The sequence below is a fragment of the Caretta caretta genome, chromosome 3 (genome assembly GCF_965140235.1).
Source record: "Caretta caretta isolate rCarCar2 chromosome 3, rCarCar1.hap1, whole genome shotgun sequence".
Classification (NCBI taxonomy): domain Eukaryota; kingdom Metazoa; phylum Chordata; order Testudines; family Cheloniidae; genus Caretta; species Caretta caretta.
Window position 1 is genome coordinate 10911201 of NC_134208.1, and position 19778 is coordinate 10930978.

Genomic DNA, 19778 nt, shown 5'->3' on the forward strand with positions numbered 1-19778 from the left:
GAGAGATTTAAATGACTTAACCCGTTAGCAGAAAGGCTCTGGTAGAACCAGACATTGAACTAATGTCTCCTGAATCCCAAACAATCCTGCCCTCTTTAGCACACCACCTTGCAAGTAGATTTCAATGATCTAATCCCCATCCCTTGATTGAGTGCTTCATCCTCCATTTTCTGTTGCGCTGTGGCAATGTCCAGTATTGAAAAGAAGTGTGTGTGTGTGTGTGTGTGTGTGTACCATTGCCCTGTGTGTGTGTGTTTGTGTGTTTGTGTGTGTGTGTGTACCATTGCCCTCTTCTGGATGTAATCAGTACTGCTCACATGTGTGTTTGCAGATAAAGGTCAGGTTGCAAAGATCTGTGCTTTGTGGAGCTGGGGATCCAAGTTTTAGGCCGTGAAGTTCAGCATAAGAACTGTGAAGCTTTAGGTAGCCACAGATTTGCTGTAGCATTTTGAAACTTGTGATACTGAGTGAAACAGTGATTTTAAAAAAGCCTCTTATAAAGTGATTTAATGTTAGAACCAGATCATAGTCTGAATATTTTATAAGCAAAGGTTCTTTTTCTCCTTATCAGACCGAATAAATCACATGCCAGAGTCTGGGTCAGACATATTTCCAACGCAAATGAGTGAAATGACAAAAAAACACAACATATTTTCAGGACAGCGGTTCAAACATTTTTTTAAAAATCATTTGTAACAAGGCCTTACACATGTGATTAAATCCCCAGATATTGACAGGGATTCTAATTGACAAGGAACACCACTCTGCAACTGGATCTGCTAGCTCAGATCCCAGGCAGGCCGACTGCAGAACGAGGACAATGTTCATGTTTGCTAACAATTTTTCAAAACAAAACAAATGGGGCAATAAATCCATGTGATATATTTATAACTATTCCCCTGCTATTCCGAGAACAGCACACAGGCCTGGGGATAACGTATGTTCCATTTATGCTCACAAAAGCATGATGCCCGGGTGTGAATTGTCAAAGTGCCATCGACTACACAAAGTAAATACATGGAAACAATGGAGAAAAATGTTACTTTCTTGAGTTGCTTTCAGTTCTAATCGCTTTAGGGGCACTTTTTCAGATGGAAATGGGATTTTCAAATTGACAGCGGCCCTTTAAAAATAAATCCTCGGGACATTTCTGTTGGTCATGAGTCTTGCTGAATCGTATTTTGTGGGTTGCCTGTGGCCCTTTAAATGTTAAAGAAAATAAAATCTAAACAGAAAAGAGTGGAGGAAGGAGGGTGGGAATGGAGTCTGATCAGCTGTGTTTTGCTGCCCTCATTCCTACTTAAAACAAAAATAATCCTACCACCATGTTCTACTTCCCAGCTCAGAGCTGTGCTGCGGCATTGCTAGAGCAAGTCTGCTTGTAACATTACAGAAACCCCCCTGCTTTCCTATCGGTGAATTCTCCAGCATTACAAGAACTCCCGGCTTTCCCACCTATCCTCTGGTGTGCTCCGCAGCTCAGCTCTGTAGCATTAGAGGGATGACTAATGCTTCCAACTTCTTGTGATTTTTATCATGTGACCCATGCTATTTGGTGTTTTTTCTTTAAGCCCCAGCTCCTGGAGTCATGTGATTACGTGAGACTCTCAGCTCTTATGTCAAGAAACAAAGTGAGTCTTGAGCCCTTGTGGTTGCAGTGAAAAGCTTGAAAACATGAACCCAAAGGTTCAGACACAAGAAGGCAAATATAAAGAACTCCAAATGTATTCGTTTTTTAAAAAAATAATCATGATTTTTAAGCTAATCATGATTTGTGGGGCATGGCTCATAATTTTTGAATGCGATCCTGGAGTTTGCCTGCTTTCCCAGCTGTCCCTGTGCTCTGCTCCCCAGCTCAGATCTCCTCTGCTATGTGGCGGGAGTCCCCTGCCTTTCTTAATTCCCATGCGGAGTATTCTGGGTCTGCTTTTAAAGCCAATGTGCACTTGTGCAAAGTGAGACTCCTCTAAGAGTCCATCTGGGATGCGTATACACGAGTGTGCCGCTCTCACCTCTTATCATAACAAATTGGTTTAGGAAAGGCAGTTTCTCAGGGGGAAGAACTGCTCTCACGCTCTGTTTAAAGCCGGTAAGTGCCCGGCTGGGCGTGACGGATGGTGTCTCCTTTGTGGAGGTGCTTCAGTGAACTGACAAGACACTTTTTTAGGGGGAAATGTTGATATTAAATTTCCCTCCATCTGTAAACAAAACTCCAGGGCTGTATTAATGGAAACCCATTTCCACTGGGCAAATCAAAGGGGGTGAAGATAACAGGCAGAAGGGGAGGGTAAGAGCTGTCAGAGTTGAATAAACTGCCTCAAGTATGTCCCATCCAAAATAATACAGTGAGGCTCTTTGTCCCCCTCTAGTGGCTGGCCCATGTATAGTAGCTTATAAATCTCCTACTGCGTTTGAGCTAATGGCCCTTTTCTCTCTCTCTTAGGTACTTGTATTACTACACTATCTGAGCACCTCACGATCTTTAACACAGTTATAGATGTGTTGTTATCTCCATTGTACTGATGGGGAAACTGATGAGTTACACAAAGACTAAGTCACTTGCCCAAGGTCACACAGGAAGTGTGTGGTGGAACACAGCATTGAATCCCAGGTCCTGGGCTAGTCTCACTAGCCACCCCTGGCTCTGGTTCTTTAGCTCACGCTTTTAGATCCAGAGATCTCCTGTTCAATCCCCAAAGACAACCCCTTCAAGGCCCAAAATGAAGGTTTTTTAAACTTAAAAGAAACAAAAGGATTGGTTTGGGAATGATTGTAACATTGGACAGAAATATGTAGCTTCCTGGATTATTATTTGTCTCTATTTCAAAGAAGTCCTTCCTTTAAACAGTAATAGTCCGCCACAATAAAATATACACCTGTGCAGTCACCCACCACCACTCAGGACCTCCCAGGGACCACTGACACCCCTGTCACTAGATGTGCATGGGACCTCCTGCCCAACCACTGCACTGAGTCCATTTTGCCTGGTGAGTAGCACCTTACTCTGAGCAGTGCTCTTGATATCGGTGGAACCACGTGCTGGTAAGGTACCGCTCTCTGAGACCATGGACCCTAAGTGAGCTGTATCTTAGCAATGACTTTTCCTTCTAAATCCACCCCCTCCCCGCCCAAAAAAAAAATTGAAAAAATGATGTTAGATCAGTGGTTTTCAGTCTGTGGTCCATGGACCCCTGCGGGTCTGCAGACTATGACTAAGATTTCCAAAAGAGTCTGCACCTCCATTTGAAATTTTTTAGGGGTCCGCAAACGAAAAAATGTTGAAAACCACGGAGATAGATTGTGGAAGCATGCATAGGCTCCAGCCGAGACTGGGGGCCCATTGCGTCACCCAGGTTAGCGAAAGACATTTCCCAGCCTGAGAACCGTGTAGTCTGGCTAAACAACAGCCAAGAGGGGAAAGACTCATCCAAGGTCATGCAGCAGCTCATTGTTCAAGCCAGGACCAGCCCCCAGGTCACCTGGTTCTTAGACCAGCTCCTTAACCACTAGACCATGCTGTTTCATGTTAAAATCTGCCCCGGCCCCGAGCAGTTTACACTCTCAAGACCGAGTGCTGAGGTACTGGGAGCCTCAGCACAGGGGCTGCGGGGTGCCCTCGACTCCTTGAGACCTTGATGGGAATTCAAAGTCCTCAGCACCAGTCAGGTTCAGGTCCAAGTCAGACCTAACACAATGGCCAAAGAGCAGGGGAAGGGGTACAGGTGTAATGGATGATGATGATGATGCAGTGGAGGTGCTGAGTCAGGGAGGCGGGTGGTGGAAGCAGTAAGTTCTGAGGGGAGAGGGAGGCCATTCCAGTCAGAGGCTTCTGCGTTTGTTTCCCACATAAATGGTGGCCTGAACCCTTTCCTGGCAAACGTAATTCCCTCCCAAGCTGCCACTTGCTGTGCCTGGCTCTGGGGAGGGCGTAAATCTCCACAGAGGGACCTGGTGTGAAGGGTAATAAAGAGGTCACATTATGGACCCATAAATCTTCGCCGTCCAGCGGCTCCGTGAAAGGGAAATTGTTGCCCTGAGTGTGACTGGAGGAGCCCTTCCCTCCGCTCCCATTGTTCTGGCTCCCTGCGGGAGCTGTTCAGGCAATTTGCTGCCTGAATAAATGTTTCCTTTCCAGGCTGCTAGTACAAGGTTGGGGGGAAGAATAAGTGTCAAAAGGGCTCATAATGACTGGATTTAAAGCCATGGAAGCACTTACTCAGGCGCCTTCCACAGGGAGCCTCCAGAGGCTGACGCTACTTAATCTTCGTTATTAATGAAAAGGGAAAACTGAACGAGCAGAACACTGGAAAAACCAAACCAGACCAAATCCGTGTGGCGCTGCGACCGTGGTGTCCTGGAGAACCTGGCCGTCCAGTCAGCGAGCACAGGCTTTTAGCATGGTGAATAGGCTTTTCTCTGGCACGCAGTAGTGTCTGAGCAGATCTCTCCAACGCCAATGGCTACCTCCTCACAAGCAGCCCCGCTAGGAGCGGAGGTATTATCCCCTTTGGGGAGGGGGCGGGCATTGAGGCAGAAAGAGATGAAGGCCCAACTCTTCACAGAGGGCTTCATATAGCTCGTCAGGCCAGAAGGGAGCATTACGATCATCGAATCTGACCTGCTGCAGAGCACAGAACAAAGGACTCCATCCAGCCTTTCCTCCAATGTTCCTGAGCAGAGCAAGAGGAGCACTGGGAGGAACTGAGAGCAGAGATGAGGGCGAGGGCCTGGAGGGGAAGGAGACAAAGCTTTGTTCAATGTGATAAGAACCGGGAAGCCAGTGAAGAGCTCCCATGGAGGGAAGGGGTAAGAAGGCTGGAGTCGTGAAGAAATTTGGTGCTCGTTCTTTTGTAGATTCATGGATTGTTATGGGCAGAAGGGTCCATTATGTTATCCAGCCTGTCCCCAGTACAACACAAGCCAGAGAACTCCCCACAGTCATTCCTGCATCAAGCTCAGCTGGATGTGGTTGAACTAGGCCTTGTTTATAAAGACATCCATTCTCTTGCCTTCTAATTCACCACTATAGAGACGATAAAGGGACAGTGCCAAAGACTAAACTACACATATCAGAGCTCAAGACTCCTGTTCTATTCAGTTTATATTGTGGGAAGAAGTCCTCCTAGGGAGCATTCCTGTTAAAAGGATTTCAGCAACATAAAGTATGCCCTGGAGAAGAAGGAGGAACATTCCTGATGAGGAACATTAGCAGTCTCTCCTCAGACAGGTCTGTAGTGCTGTATGAGATTGTGATGAGATTACACCTTGCAAACATCATCTTCAACTCCTGGCTCCGCATTTCCTCCATCATGGGCAGTGTGATCTTGTCACACTCACCTGGGAGATCAGCATGCTGGAGATATTATTGCTGATAGAGACATCTGCATGCCCCCAAAGCAGCTGGGTAATATTAATGGTCTGATTTTCAAAAGTAATGAACATCTGCAACTGCCTTTAAAGTCACTAGGAGCTATGGATGATCAGCATTCTGAGACACTGAAATGATGGATTTAGAGCTGAATGGGAAATGGTTTGGGATTTTTTCTCCCTGAGGAAGATTTAGATGAAAACAAAACATGTTTGTCAAAATTTTCAGTGGAAAATTTCAATTTTTCATCAAACTGAAAATCTCCAAAATGAACCTATTCAGCCAAAAATTGATGGAAACTGAAAATGTTTTGGTTTTCTGATGAGAAATTAAATTCTTTTGTGGCAAGCAGACAGGAGGGAATGAAAAACTCCAGTGGGGGGAAAAGAAAGGTGGAAAAACAGCTAGGCATGGGTTGAATGAGAAATGAATACAGAGAAGATGGGGACTAGGAAGGGAGAGAATCTAGTGAAAAGAAGTTTCCCAAGTTGTGCGTGACAACAGACCTCAGGCCGATAGTAATCAGGGACACTTGACTGTAGAGCTGGGTGGAAAATGTTGTTTTTTTTCCTCCAGAAAATTCTGACAAAAATTATTAAAAAATATTTGTTCTCAAAGATTTTAGCAGAAAATGTTGACTTTTTCTCAGAAAACCAAAACCCTGAAAATTTGGTTTTCAGCCAGTTCCTCCTTCTTCTCCCCCCCCCCCCCCCCCCCCCCGAGTTTTGGCTGAAAACAAACAAAAAAAGTCCTCAGACAAAATCTTTTTGACTTTTGGCCAAAAACTTTCAATTTTTTGATTAAAAATAATTAATAATTTCTAGGACAGCAGACACTTCCCACGCACATTTTCATTGTGTTGAAAACATAAGTTTTCCACTGGAAAAAGTTTTGAGTTTCAATTTTAGTCCAGCCCAATTTTACCAATTGTTTTTTTGGAGTGTGTTGAAAATGTATTACTGAAACTTGTTTTCAAAGCAAATTGGCCTTTTGACAAAATAAAACTTTGGGTGCAAATATTTTAATGTCTTTTGAAAATTTTGGGGCTTTCATTGAAACCCCCCCAAAAATCAGAGGACATTTTTTATATGTTCATTGAAATTTTTGATTTTGTTCAGATTTTTCACAGGAAGGACTCATTTCTTAACCAGCTGCGCTAGTGCCTTTCCTTTTCAAACGACACTTTTTGATCTGTGGTTTGGTTGAGACTCAAATAATTGTAAGGAGACAAGGAAGGCGTTATAATCACAATATTGCCAGCATGGGCAGGAATGGTGTCCCTAGCCTCTGTTTGCCAGAAGCTGGGAATGGGTGACAGGGACTGGATCACTTGATGATTACCTGTTCTGTTCATTCCCTCTGGGGCACTTGGCATTGGCCACTGTCGGCAGATAGGATACTGGGCTAGATGGACCTTTGGTCTGACCCAGGATGGCTGTTCTTATGTTCTGATGGCTACCCTGTGCATTCCAGAATCATGAGTCAGGCCTAGAAAATGATGAGATTGGCATATAAATCAGGATGGTTTTTAAAAAATAAAAGATGCCTCTTTTTCTCTGTCTTCTGGTTTCTGGGCCTTTACGTGCATTCGCTTCACAGTTTCAAGCTTTTCTGCACAAGCCTGTGGGTTAGAACCTTTCTGTTTTTTTTTTCCAAAGGACTGATGAGATTCTTAGCTAATAACATGTCTCCAGGAGTTGGGGATTGAAATAAAACACCAAATTTCACAAGACTCAACATGAAACTGCAAAATCCGTATGGCTCTCAAGCGTCCACGGCCTACTGAAATCCCCGGAACGACGTCTGTTGATCTTCATGTGCTTTGGATCAGGTCTTTACGGCAAAATCTCATTTGCCCCAGCGTCTTCAGTGTAGACGCTGCAGTGAAAGGAGTCGGGACACAAACGAATCCGCTGTGGGCGTGGAGTGGGAAACAGGTTCCCCTGATCAAAACTGTTTGTCTCAATGGGCTTGTCTCTGAGCTGTCTGTGGAGAGATCTGTTAGGGTCCCAGAGATCACGCCGCTATAACAAAGCCCGGGTCGCATGGCAAGGTCCCTAGGATCTGCGGTACAGTGTTGAACAGGCCACTTCTTCAGCAGCTTCTGTTTGGCATGGCCTAAGCCTAAACAGCTTCCAAAAATGTGCTTTTATCAACACTGGCCTGGCCGTTATGTATATTCTGTCCCCATACTGTGGTACACACCATGTAACGTGTTTCGGCCTGAGAAACCCAGGAAGGCTGACACCTCCAAGGGTGGCTGAGATGTGTGTTGCAAACCCAGGACACACTGAGCTGCACTGTTCCCCCCCCCCCCCCCCCCGTCTCCTTTGTAATGCTGCATCTGCATTCTACGGTAGTTTCTGTGTTTAGACTGAGAGCCAAGCAATCTTGTTCCTTCGGTTATAATCGGGGAAGTGAGTCTGCAGGAATGATTTTGTAACAACTCCCCCACCCCTTGTGTCGTCAGCTGGGGCTGCACCAAAGCAGTGTGAAAGAGGATAGTCCGCTCGCTAAAGGAGTAACTCCGCAAACTGACAGCGGTCGTAGGCTGTTATCCTCTGTCTGGGTTAACATCAGGGATGCGTTGCAGTCTCAGAGGTTTAGATATTTATGGCCCACAGATGCTCACATCAGGTGTTCTCATTTTACCAAGCCAAAGGGAATTGCGCTGAGTTTGTCCATGATTTCAATGGAATTGCACCTCTTTATGCTGAGGATGGGTTTGCACTGTTTCTTGTTATCTGAACATGTACCTCTCTAGTTCCCCTCTATGCCTGACCCAAGGACAGGGTGACCAGACGTCCCAATATTACCAGGACTGTCCTGATTAGGGGCTTTGTCTTATATGCAACTATGTCCCTCCATTCCCCCCAAAAAGTGCCCTGATTTTTCACACTTGCTATTTGTGACTCTATCCAAGGATGAGTTTCAGAGTAGACCTGGGTCTGTTAGACCCACTAGCTGCAAAGCCCGTCTTTTGAGCTCAAGCTGAATTTAACTCTGGAGAGCGCCGGTCAAATAGCAGCACATGGCCACTGGTGTAACCGCTGTAATCATGGTCCACTGTAGAGATTGAACTGGGGGGACTTCATTCTGGAGCTGAAAGCTTTGGTCTCTCGAGCTCGCACTAAAGAGCTCTGACAGATGCTGCTCCTCTGTGGATCAGGCCCAGAGCGGAAGGTGCAACACACGTAGCCCAGCACTGCAGGCTCATCCTGCGATCTGAAAATCAGGGTGTGATCCATCTCTTTCTCCATTATTAGAGCGATGATGTTTTGCATGAAGCATGTAACTGCCAAGGCAGAATAGAGTCCAGCTTACTCTCCCGTAGCTGTCTTAGGGCTGCAGTGCTTGAGGAAGAGTCTCTTTAGCATCTCCAAATTCCCAGGAACGTATTTTGTAAGCAGACATCATGGGCCAGATTTGTCCATGTGGGTACTTCTGTGAAACTGGCTAAAAAGCGCCCTGTGCACGGAATCATGTCGCCCTCTAGTGGCTCACCCCAGTCACGCTAGCAGCCTGCTCTTTTCTTGTCCCTGGAGAAGGTCTCCTTTACTCCAAGTGGTAGAGGCCTATTTTTCTATGCTGAGAGTCGCAGGATCGATTCCTGATGATGAGTGTGGTGTCAACAAACAGATAGTGTGTTACCTGGGCATCCGTTGTGCATGTGGATCTAGTGCTTGCATGCAGAGCTAGATGCTTGCTTGTGCAAGTGTCTTTCTGATTTACAAGTGACAGTGAGGACTTTGCACCCTCCATCGGTGCATGTTGTTTTCATGGGTAGCTTTGACGAGCCCAGTCTAGCATCCATGGAATTCTTTACATTGACTTCAGTGGGCTTCAGATCTGGGCCTGCATGAACAGCGTGGTTTTGATGAAAAGAGAGGGCCCCAGTTTGCACCTCAAAAGGTAGTTTTACAGCCCTCACCACTGTACTACTGTGGTTTTCAACCTGTGGTCTGTGGGCCCCTGGGGGTCCATAGACTGTGTCTTAAGATTTCCACACCTCCATTTGAAATGTTTTAGGGGTCTGCAAACGAAAAAAGGTTGAGAACCACTGGGCTAGCCTCTGAGAGCCTCATAATCATTAGAGGGTTTTATCCTCACAACACCCTGTGAGGTGGGGAAGTATTATCCTCATTTGATAGAAGAGGCACAGAGTAGATTAAGTAACTTGTCCAAGGTGCTAGAGAATACGTGTAGCAGAGGCAGGATTCCTGAATCCCAAGCCAGGGGCCTCGCCACTTGGTCAGCCTGCCTTTAATAAGACCTGCCTTTCCTAAGGAAAGTCGTAACACAACCTCTCTCCCCCCACACCACCCTGTTTTTCTGCTCTCTGCAGATAGCCAAGTACTGCTTGAGTATTTAGGACCAAGAGTGGAGAGTTTTAAAAATGTTTTATTTAACTCAACCTGTCCACCCTCTTTTCTTGTCTTGTTTACTGTCATGCCTGCAGAGTTCTTTGACGACTACTCTGAGGGGCGAGAATGCGTCAACTGCGGAGCCATGTCCACCCCACTCTGGAGGAGAGACGGCACGGGACACTACCTGTGCAACGCATGTGGGCTCTACCACAAGATGAACGGCATCAACCGACCGCTGATCAAACCCCAGAGGCGGCTGGTAAGGAAAGGCGTGTGCCGTTCGCCTGCAGCCTGCGCACAACTACACAATAGACTCCAGAACAGGAAACACTCACTCAATCCAAGCTGCCCAGAGGACCTGGGCACTCTGCAATGACGAGGCTTAGAATCCTAGGCAAAAGTTGGGAGATCATCTGGTGTCTCCCAGCAGCCTCGTGGGCCTCTCTCTGTGCCTCCAAAATAGCATCCTGGCTTCAGCTGAGTTGTCTGTGCCTGCAAAACTCTGTGATCTGTTGTACTGGCTGCATCGGCTCCTCAATGGAGGTCCCATGGCAAATGGTGCAAAGGACTGTGGGACACATGGGAGACCCGAAGTGCCTGCCTGCTGCTCACAGCTGAGCAGAAGGCCAGCCCTTGGGTTTACAGGGTTCTACACAAAATAACATCTACAGAGCTCTGCCCTTGACCCCCAGCTCCCTTTCCACCTCCAGCCTGGTCCCCTCCACCTCTCTCTACATTTCTGTTCACATTTATGTACATGTGATGCCCACCCCTTGGCTACTTCCTGCCTGCCTGTGACCTCCCTCAGCCTCTGGTGACCCCACCATCTCCATAGCCTCTGGTGGCTTCCTGTCTGAGCAAGCCAGGAGGTAGAACTGAAATGCTGGGGCTACATGCTGTACCATACATACATACATACATACAGCATACAAGCCTGTCTGTCGCTCTCCAGCATCTTCAGAGAGGCAGAAGGCAAAAATCATGCTACTGCCTGGATTTCTTTGGCTTTGCCTTCTGCGGATGACGCTCAGCTGGCCATAATCCGCTGGCTCTGGTGCCCTCTGCTGGCTAAAGTGCTTCATAGTGACGTGCTTCTGGTTTGTCCTCCCAAAGTCACTTGAGCTGTTCCGTGCTTTGCTAGGCCCTAGGCTGGCTTGAAAGAGCGCTAGGGTTTGTAAGGAACCGGTGCACTTTGAGCCTGGCAGAGGTGCTCGCTCAGCAGGCCTTTGGGGCACGTAACATCAGGAGCTGCTAGTTCCCCTCGGAAACTGACTCTTCTCCAGAGTCAACACAGCCTGAATTTGTTGCTGTTCTGGGCACACTTCAAAGCTCCCCAGTGTTTGGGGAGGGCTGAGATGGCTGGGATGGGGTTTCTTCCATGAATTTGTGTGTGGAAGGAGATTTTGAATTGCTTTGTAATAGGGTTTGGCCCCAAATCCCCATTTGCTGCTTCAATTCTGCCGTATATTTTTAAGAGAAGGCGAGGGAAGCTTAGCGCCTGGGGCAGGTGCCCAGTGTGTATGCCTAGGTAACCCATTGATGAGAGTTGTGGGTTCCTCGCTGGGCCCAGTCCACAGTGGCTATGTGTCTGGTACAGCCCATGGTTGCAGAGAGTGATGCTTTAGCTCAGGATGTCCTGGTTTCAATCCCTGGTCTTGGTGAAGATGGCGTACATATTCAGATAGATACGTTCACTACAAAAAGATGCGTGTTAAAAATCAACTGACTCTGTAAAGCCATTCCCTCGTCTCAGTGTGTGCCAGGTCAGACATTGCCACGTGATAACTGCTGATCTTTCCACAGTGCCTGCAGTGCTTGTGTTTTGAACCAGTGTAGAAACATCTCCCCATGTGTTTCCAGGATCTTCTCCCTAGCGTGCAGACACACACAGTGTTTACCTGCATTGCATGGTCTCTCCAAGGCTCTCACTCCACTGATGGATGTTAATGAACGAAGCCATGGTTTCCCAAAGGGTGTGGGGTCACATCCCAAAGGACTAGCGGGGCTGAGGTGCTCAGGAGATGTCTACAGTAAGGTGGGTGGGCCACTAGTGAGGTTGTAGGGAGAGAGGACTGATTTCTGAAGAGGAGCTCAGTGTTCCAAACCTTGGGAAAGACTGAATTAAACATCATCCCACCCTTGTGGGGTAGGTGTTCTTATCCCCATTTCACAGCTGGTGAAAACAAGCTAGAGAGAGAGGACATGATGACACCGCAAATCACTGGGAGATGTGGGACTGGAATCCAGATTCCTGACTCCTAACACTGTGCTGTCACCACTAGACTCGGGGGCACGGATCAGCGGTCACGTCACACTCCCCGTCAGTACATGGCCCGAGGCCGGGAAGCAAATGATCCAAGCCCTGGACCAAATTCAGTGATGAATCCTGGTCATGTGCCAACTGAGGCACGTTGTGCATACGCTAAGAAGATGGCTAGACCACATGCATGTACACGAGCTAACTAAGCTGCTTTGCTCTACAAAATTGGGTGGAAACTTCAGGCCAGTGGGCTTTCTTGTGTTTCAGTATTTCTCCCTTCAAGTACGACAAGAACGGTCTTTCTCATGTGGTTTCAGCACATCAGTTTCCAGTCTCCCCATGCTTCCCGTTAATCAGGAAGTGCAAAGGGCTGCACTAAAATCTGAAACAAACAAACCAATGCACACAGATTTTTCCCCCCATCCTCTAAAAAGCTGTGGGACAGGCTGGCTTTTATTGTACCTGTGCTGATCCCTTCGTTTCTAGATTGACTTGCTGGAGCAGCAGCAGTAGTTTGGATCTGGGTTTTGAACACCCTGCCGTCGGGGTGAGTTTGGATCCCAGTTTTGCTTCCGCCTATTAGGTCCCTGATCCAGGTTTCAGTTTAGAACGCCCACAAAGTCTGGGTGTGTTCGGCTACATAATTTTGTTCCAGGCCTACATATAGCAAAGGAAGCTCAGCGAGTGAAGCGCACAGCAGTTGTACTAGGTCAGTGCCAGGTTCCCCGACCTTCGTGCCACAATGCCAGTAAGTGCAAACAGGGAGGTAAACAAAGGGCGGCCATGTTGCCATCTGCAGAAAAGGCAAGACAAGGAAATGGCAGCCATATGGGCAAACCTGACAGGAACAGAAGATACCGTTTTGTGGGTTACAGACTCTGGGCAGTTAAAAATGAAGCAAGAGGGAGAAGCAGGGGCTGGTTTCATAGCATTTTACATGCTGACCATTTTGACTGACGCACTAGGGATTGAACTGGGGACTTCCAGAGTTAAATACACAAGTAGCAACACCTGGAGCTAAAGCTTCATAAGCAGGCCTCTAACAGCCACCTACCCTCTCTGGATCAGGCCCAGCAGGGGACCAGTTGCACATACTGACAGTTGCTTACATGTTTTCATCACAATTTCCAGAATGAGTCTTTCCTGAATTTTAAATATTGGTTGTTTTTTTTTTTTTTTTTTTTGAAGGAAAATATGATTGAAAACCTCACATGTGGAAGCCTCTGCTTTGATCATTTATTTGATGTCAAAAGAGGGTCAGGAGCTGTACAGGTTAGAAGGCAAGAGCCCAGCCCAGGAGAGCTTACATTATACACCACTGACATCAAGGGGTCTTTGCCATTGACTTTAGTGGCAGCAGGATCGTGATTTCCTCGCAGAAGAAATCCAGTCCAGGCAGCCCAGCAGGAGCCTCCGTCTTGTGTTTTGCCAGAGACTCTAAGTGGCAGACTGCTTCAGCACTGGTTTTTTTTTTTTCCCCGATTAAAAACAAAATCAAAGTCCATCCATTTGGCTCTCCTGAGCAACCCTACAATAATAAAGCAATGTGACCAGGTGGTGGATAGGCAGCAGGTTGGGGGGGAAGGAGAGTTACAGTTCCAGACAGAGTTATTATAAGGAACACAGTAATGATGGCAGGACATCTCAACAATGTCCCTTTAAACACACGCATCTAGGGATGGCCCCCCAAGCCAAACATCCAGGTCTAAACACCCTCTAATATGGGGGGTGGTTGCGTTAGGATCCAGATCTTTATTTCCCAGCTGGCCCCTCTTGCTGTGATGGAACAAACCAAACGCCTGGATCAAAAACGCCACCAAATTTCATAGCACTCAAAACCTGGCTCCAGATTTCATACCTTGGGCCCAGTTCCAGACTCGGCCTTTGTCAGGCGGAGTCTCACTTGAAGTTGGAAACAAATTAGATTTTCCTGCTTCGGCTTTGACCGTTGTCAAATCTCCCTTCACTTACAGAGAAGGCGCGAGTGTTGGGAGGAGGAGCCAGGAGCCCGTGGGTCTCTGCCCACTTGTGCCACTGACCCCGTTGGCTGGCTTGGCCCATCGTTGTCTGGCCAGAGCAGGAGGCAGTGCTTAATGTGCTGCCTCAGGACCATGGTGGGGACCTAACGGTGACCGAGAGTCACGGTTCTGGAGGCAGGCAGAAGGCGGGGGGCAAGCAGGGGCAACCCCTCCTCCCCCCCAAAAATCAGCAGGGGCACAGAACTCCTCTGGCTCCAGCGCTGGGGCAGGGAGAGCGAGCTCCTCCGGCTGCAGGGGACACAAAATGTGCCCCGCCTCCCCCCAAAGCCATCAAATTTTTATTCCTGCGTATGCCCCTGCACGGCTCACTCCAGGGGAGAAGTAAGCCATGCCAGCCCAGTACCTAGTGTATCTTGCTTCCCGCTCTGTGCCATCTCAGCTGGCTGGCATGTTGAGTGGAGCAAAGGCCCCACCCATTTTCCACTCCTGCCTGCCCACGCCCTGCCCACCTGCATGGGAGGTGAATTAGCAGCAGCTCCCTCCCGCCCTGCCCCGCTCATGCAGGGTCTGGTGATGTAGGTCTCCTACGCAGGGAAGTACTATATTCTGTCACGTCCCCTTTCTCACCCACAGGGCTGCACAACTGGGCTAATGGTTAAGCCTGGCGTGACTTTGGGCAGGTCACTTTACCCCGCTGTGCCTTGGTTTATAAATCTGTAAAATGGGTAAAAACCCACTGACCGTACTGCCAGGGGTGTTGTGACGCTGAATCCGTGTAATGTCTGTAACGTGCACTGAGATTCTTCGGTGCTAGTTACTGTCCATTGTACAAAATATTATTAGTACATCCGCAAACCCCTGCAACAGTTGCCATGCATCAGGGAAAGCTGGGTGGGGTCTGCTCCAACCTAGAAACCGCTTGTGCAAATGGTAACGCTAGCGACTTGTTGACATTGCTGTTGCTTTTGTCTCTTGTTGCAGTCCGCCTCCCGCCGCGTTGGGCTCTCTTGTGCCAACTGTCACACGACCACGACCACGCTGTGGCGCAGAAACGCTGAAGGCGAGCCAGTCTGTAACGCCTGCGGATTGTACATGAAGCTCCACGGGGTAATGACAATGAGACGCTGAGAACAAATAACCCGGGCCAGACGTGTAGTCAGGTTGCTTAATGCACGGCTGGAGGGCACTCAGCTAGCAGGGTGGGAGGGTGGTATGAGAACCTGTGTAAAATAGAATAGACTTGTGTGCCCGCTCTTTAGACTGCAGATGGACTGTTTACTCTCACAGGATGTGAGACAGGGTTAGTTCAAGTGGTGCCAGGTGGGAATCTGCTTTATCTTACACGGTCTTACTTTTTTCTTTTGGCTGATCTCCCCTCTACAACCCCAGTCTTTGGCCCCCCCAAAACATGAATCACACTCGCACTCACTGAAAATGATTTAGCAGGGTGATTTAGCACAGTGTAACTTACCCTGCCATTTACGCCCTCCAGATAAAGGCATAACACGATCCAACGGCTGGAAGGTGAAGCTGACAAATGCAGACTAAAAATGAAGGGCCAGTTTTTAACAGTGAGGGGAATCAGCCATTGGAACAACTTACCAAGGGTGGGGGTGGATTCGCCATCAATGTCAATCTTTAAAACCAAATTGGATGTTTTTCTCCAAAATACATACTCTTGTTCAAACAGGAATTAATTCGGGGAAGTCCTGTGGCCTGGGCTATGTGGGAGGTCAGCCTAGATGATCACAATGGTTCTCTCGAGCCTCAGAATCCGTGACTCTAAGAAAGCAGTATAATGTAATAACCCTTCTCTCGATCGTAGTCTTGTCATGGTGACAGGAATTGGCTATGTTTGAGAGGGTCCCACAACTGCTGGGACCAGCCTGATGGCTAATAAGCCTGAAAGAGTCTGTTTGAATGAGATCTGGGCAAGTCACACAGGCCCCATGGCCGATCTGAAGTTTAAGGTGTTACAAGCCAGTTCCACACTTGTGCTCCCCACTGAAGTCAGAAACAAACTCCCTTCACAAACTCACTACAGTGGTGTGGGATGAGGCTCTGTATTCCGAACGCCAGATGTGGACACAGATGTGTACAATGCCCAGGCAGTCCTAGTCGTGAACCACTGTGTATCCACCTCTCGCTCCCTGCTCCAGGTGAAGGCAAATTAGGGAAGATTGTCCCTGCTCTCTGTGGCCTAGATGGTCAGAGTGACCCCGTCTGACCTTAAAATCTGTGAATCTTCTCTGTGTCCAATGAGACACAGTGAAAACAAACAGCAAACCCTCACCGGCTGAACTGCAAACCCTAACAGCTCTTCCCATTGCTGATCACAGGGGTGGGGGTTTGTTGGTTTTAGACACAAATTCATTTATGCCGTTAATGATCTCCGTTCCCTGAGAGTGTATGCTGTAGTGTTCATTTACAGATGGGCCTAGGCCAAAGAGCAATGGCTGGGCTCTACTTAAAATTAGGGCTGTGAAAAGTTTTGTGCTCTGAGTGTCGTGGCTGGGTCAGCCTAACCCCGGTGTAGACACAACCAGGTCGATGGAAGAATTCTTCCATTGTCCTCGCTAAAGCCTCAGGAGAGGTGGATTAACTACACAGATGGAAACCCCCCTTCCGTCAATATAGGAGTCACCTTGTTACCCCCCTGCCTCCAGTGAGAGAGAGAGAGTTGTTTGTGCTTAGCGGGGTGTCAGAGGACACAGCCAGCCTGGTAGCTATGCAAACAACTTCCTCTGAGCTCTGCCAGCCCTTACTTTGCCTTGCAGGTTAACAATAGGTGCAGGCCAGTCCCCGAGCCCCTTTGAAGCATCCCCTGTTGTAGCCAGTCCCTTCTCCATTGAATGCCACAGAAATACCCAGTCTGCTGTGCCCAAGGAAACAGTGCACACACTAGCTTGTATGAGTCAACTCAGGATCAGCACCTAGCTTTGTGTGACAGCACTTAGATATCTTTAGAGTGAAATCAAGGATAAGTTTATTACCAAAGATTCAAGAGCTAGTGAGTGAGGAGAATGAAAACAAAAGGGTTCCGTATAAAACAAAATCACAACACGCTTTATAGAGACTAAGCTTAACTGGCTACCTCCTCTCTAAAGGAGTTTTATTTCTCCCAAAATCTGTTGCAGCATCTTCCAGCAAGGTGGGCAAAGATCCCGTTTTCATGAATGTAAAGACACTGTCCATTTACTTCCAAGGTGCAGGATGAAGGGGTGTCTTTTTGCCTTCTACTTATATCCCCAGAGTTCATTGTCTGTGCTCTGAGTCAGGATAAACCCTGTGGTTTATTCTCCTGTGTGCTGCTGTCCTCTTGACTGCACATCCCCATGTGCAGCGGTTGTGTTAGCTTACAATGCTTAATTTACATGCTGTGGCAGGGACAGGTGCATAAACATCTTGTGTCTAACAGAAAACCTGTTTGTCCAATCGGCCTTGACACAGACTTTAAAACCCATTTTCAGTATACACACCTGATTCCTTACAGCATATCTGATCATGCCTTTCACAACGATATTAGTGACCAGTAAAAAGAACGAGGAGTCCTTGTGGCACCTTAGAGCCTAACAAATTTATTTGGGCATAAGCTTTCGTGGGTTAAACTGTCAGATGCATCTGATGAATCATAGAATCATAGAATATAAGGGTTGGAAGGGACCCCAGAAGGTCATCTAGTCCAACCCCCTGCTCGAAGCAGGACCAAATCCCAGTTAAATCATCCCAGCCAGGGCTTTGTCAAGCCTGACCTTAAAAACCTCTAAGGAAGGAGATTCTACCACCTCCCTAGGTAACGCATTCCAGTGTTTCACCACCCTCTTAGTGAAAAAGTTTTTCCTAATATCCAATCTAAACCTCCCCCACTGGATGAAGTGGGTTTAACCCACGAAAGCTTATGCCCAAATAAATTTGTTAGTCTCTAAAGTGCCACAAGTACTCGTTCTTTTTGCTGATACAGACTAACACGGCTACCCCTCTGAAATTAATGACCAGTGTGACCCTGGTTTTCATTTAAGACCTCACCTGATAGTCTTTGGACAGAATGGATAGACCAGAATCAGAATTTTCTTGTAGCCCCCTTGCCTGTTGGAATTGAGGGGTTTTGGGGTCACAGATGTAACCAGCACCTGTGGCTGGAAGTCAAAGCCAGACAAATTCAAGTTAGAAATAAGGCATAATTTTTAACAGTGCGGGTGGTTAACCAATGGAACAAACTAGCAAGGGAAGTGGTAGAGTCTCCATCTCTTGAAGTCTTCAGAGGAAGCGTGGATACCTTTCCAGAAGGTATGTGCTAGGCTTGGTCTGCACTTAAAGCTTACACTGGCATAGCTATGTTGGTCAGTGTGTGAACTCACCCCCTTTCTTCCCCCCACTGTAGATGCAGGGATGCTGTCAGAAGAATACTTCTGTCAGCCAAGATAACTTTGTTCAGGGACGTGGTGTTCCTACCCTGGGAGAAAAACTTCTGTCAGCATATGCTGCATCTGAGCTATGTCAACATAGGCTCTGGAGTGTAGACATAGATTTAGTCATGATAAAATTCTCTGGCCTGAGTTATACAGGAGGTCTGAGTAGAGGATCTGATAATCCCTTCTGGCTTTATAGTTGGTGATTCAAAGCCTTGGATGCAAACACGCTATTATTTCCAAAAAATTCAGATCCAGATCTGGAGCCAAACTTTGCAGCCAGGGCTTGTCTCTACTCTCAGTTCAATCACTGCTGGTCAGTAACTTTTGGCTTCATGTCTTTTTAGTTAAATCTACTGATTACCTGAAATCCTAGGAGGCAGAGATGTAATCCCAGTACGTTAGGTTGTATTGCGTACATACTGAAAACAGTATGCTTTGCATTTGGGTTCCTAGGTCCCAAGGCCTTTAGCAATGAGAAAAGAGGGGATTCAAACGAGGAAACGTAAGCCGAAGAACCTTAACAAATCCAAGACACCAGCAGGTAAGCGTTAAACAAGATGTGTGTGTATGTCTGTGTGTGCGCGCGCGTAGGAGGAGCGATAGTATCAGAAACTCACCCTTTAGAACTAAATTAAGAATTCTGCCCTCTGAACCAGACATTCCCAGATTTAGCAAACAGGTAGCTGATCACTGTTGGATTGCTGTTTGGTGACCTATGTGAAATGAGTGCGCTTGGTCTGGTTCCCAGTGGACAGGCATCCCCATCATCACTGGTACTAATTAGCACCTGTAATGTCCTGGTGACACCCCTTCCAGGTTCCCAACCAGGGCTATGGAACAACCACAGAAGCCACTTTCCACAGAGAATCATTCGGAGGTTTTACACCAAGCCCTGTTTATGCTGACACAGGACTTTGGGAGATTTTCCATCCTGCCCTGCCAGGGATAAAGAGTACATGGAATGAGAGGCAGGAACACTGTAAGTGGGGGGACAAGGGTAATTTACCAAACGAGCAAATCTCCCAACATCCTTTTCTTCTTCTCTCCAAACCTGGTTAAGATTTTTGAAGGTCTCTCAATGGCAGCAAAACCCAGCCTACGAACAGAGTTCTCTTTCCCCAAACCACAAATGCTTTGCTATGTTTTTTGTACGTAAAGCTCCTCTGATGGGAAGCCTGGTTTAACTGCTGTTTTCTCCTAGGACCGTCCAGTAGTGAGAGTCTTACCCCCACCACCAGCTCCGCCAGTAACACCAACACCACCACCACCACCGAGGAAATGCGCCCCATAAAGACGGAACCGGGGCTTTCATCTCATTATGGGCACCCGAGCCCTATTTCTCAGGTAATGAAGCAGGAAAGGTCAAGAGATATGACAAAGGTGTGAACTTTA

At 47.4% G+C, this 19778-nt stretch overlaps 1 protein-coding gene across 1 annotated transcript in view; it reads left to right on the plus strand.

Annotated features, from left to right (window-relative positions):
* The window catches only part of GATA4 (GATA binding protein 4), a 47691-nt gene that overhangs the window by 20849 nt on the left and 7064 nt on the right, over positions 1-19778 (plus strand). Inside the window, exons 3-6 of the mRNA XM_048845783.2 lie at positions 9828-9994; positions 14956-15081; positions 18840-18927; positions 19588-19730. Coding sequence (XP_048701740.1) covers positions 9828-9994; positions 14956-15081; positions 18840-18927; positions 19588-19730 — 524 coding nt within the window. The remainder of the gene's footprint in view (positions 1-9827; positions 9995-14955; positions 15082-18839; positions 18928-19587; positions 19731-19778) is intronic.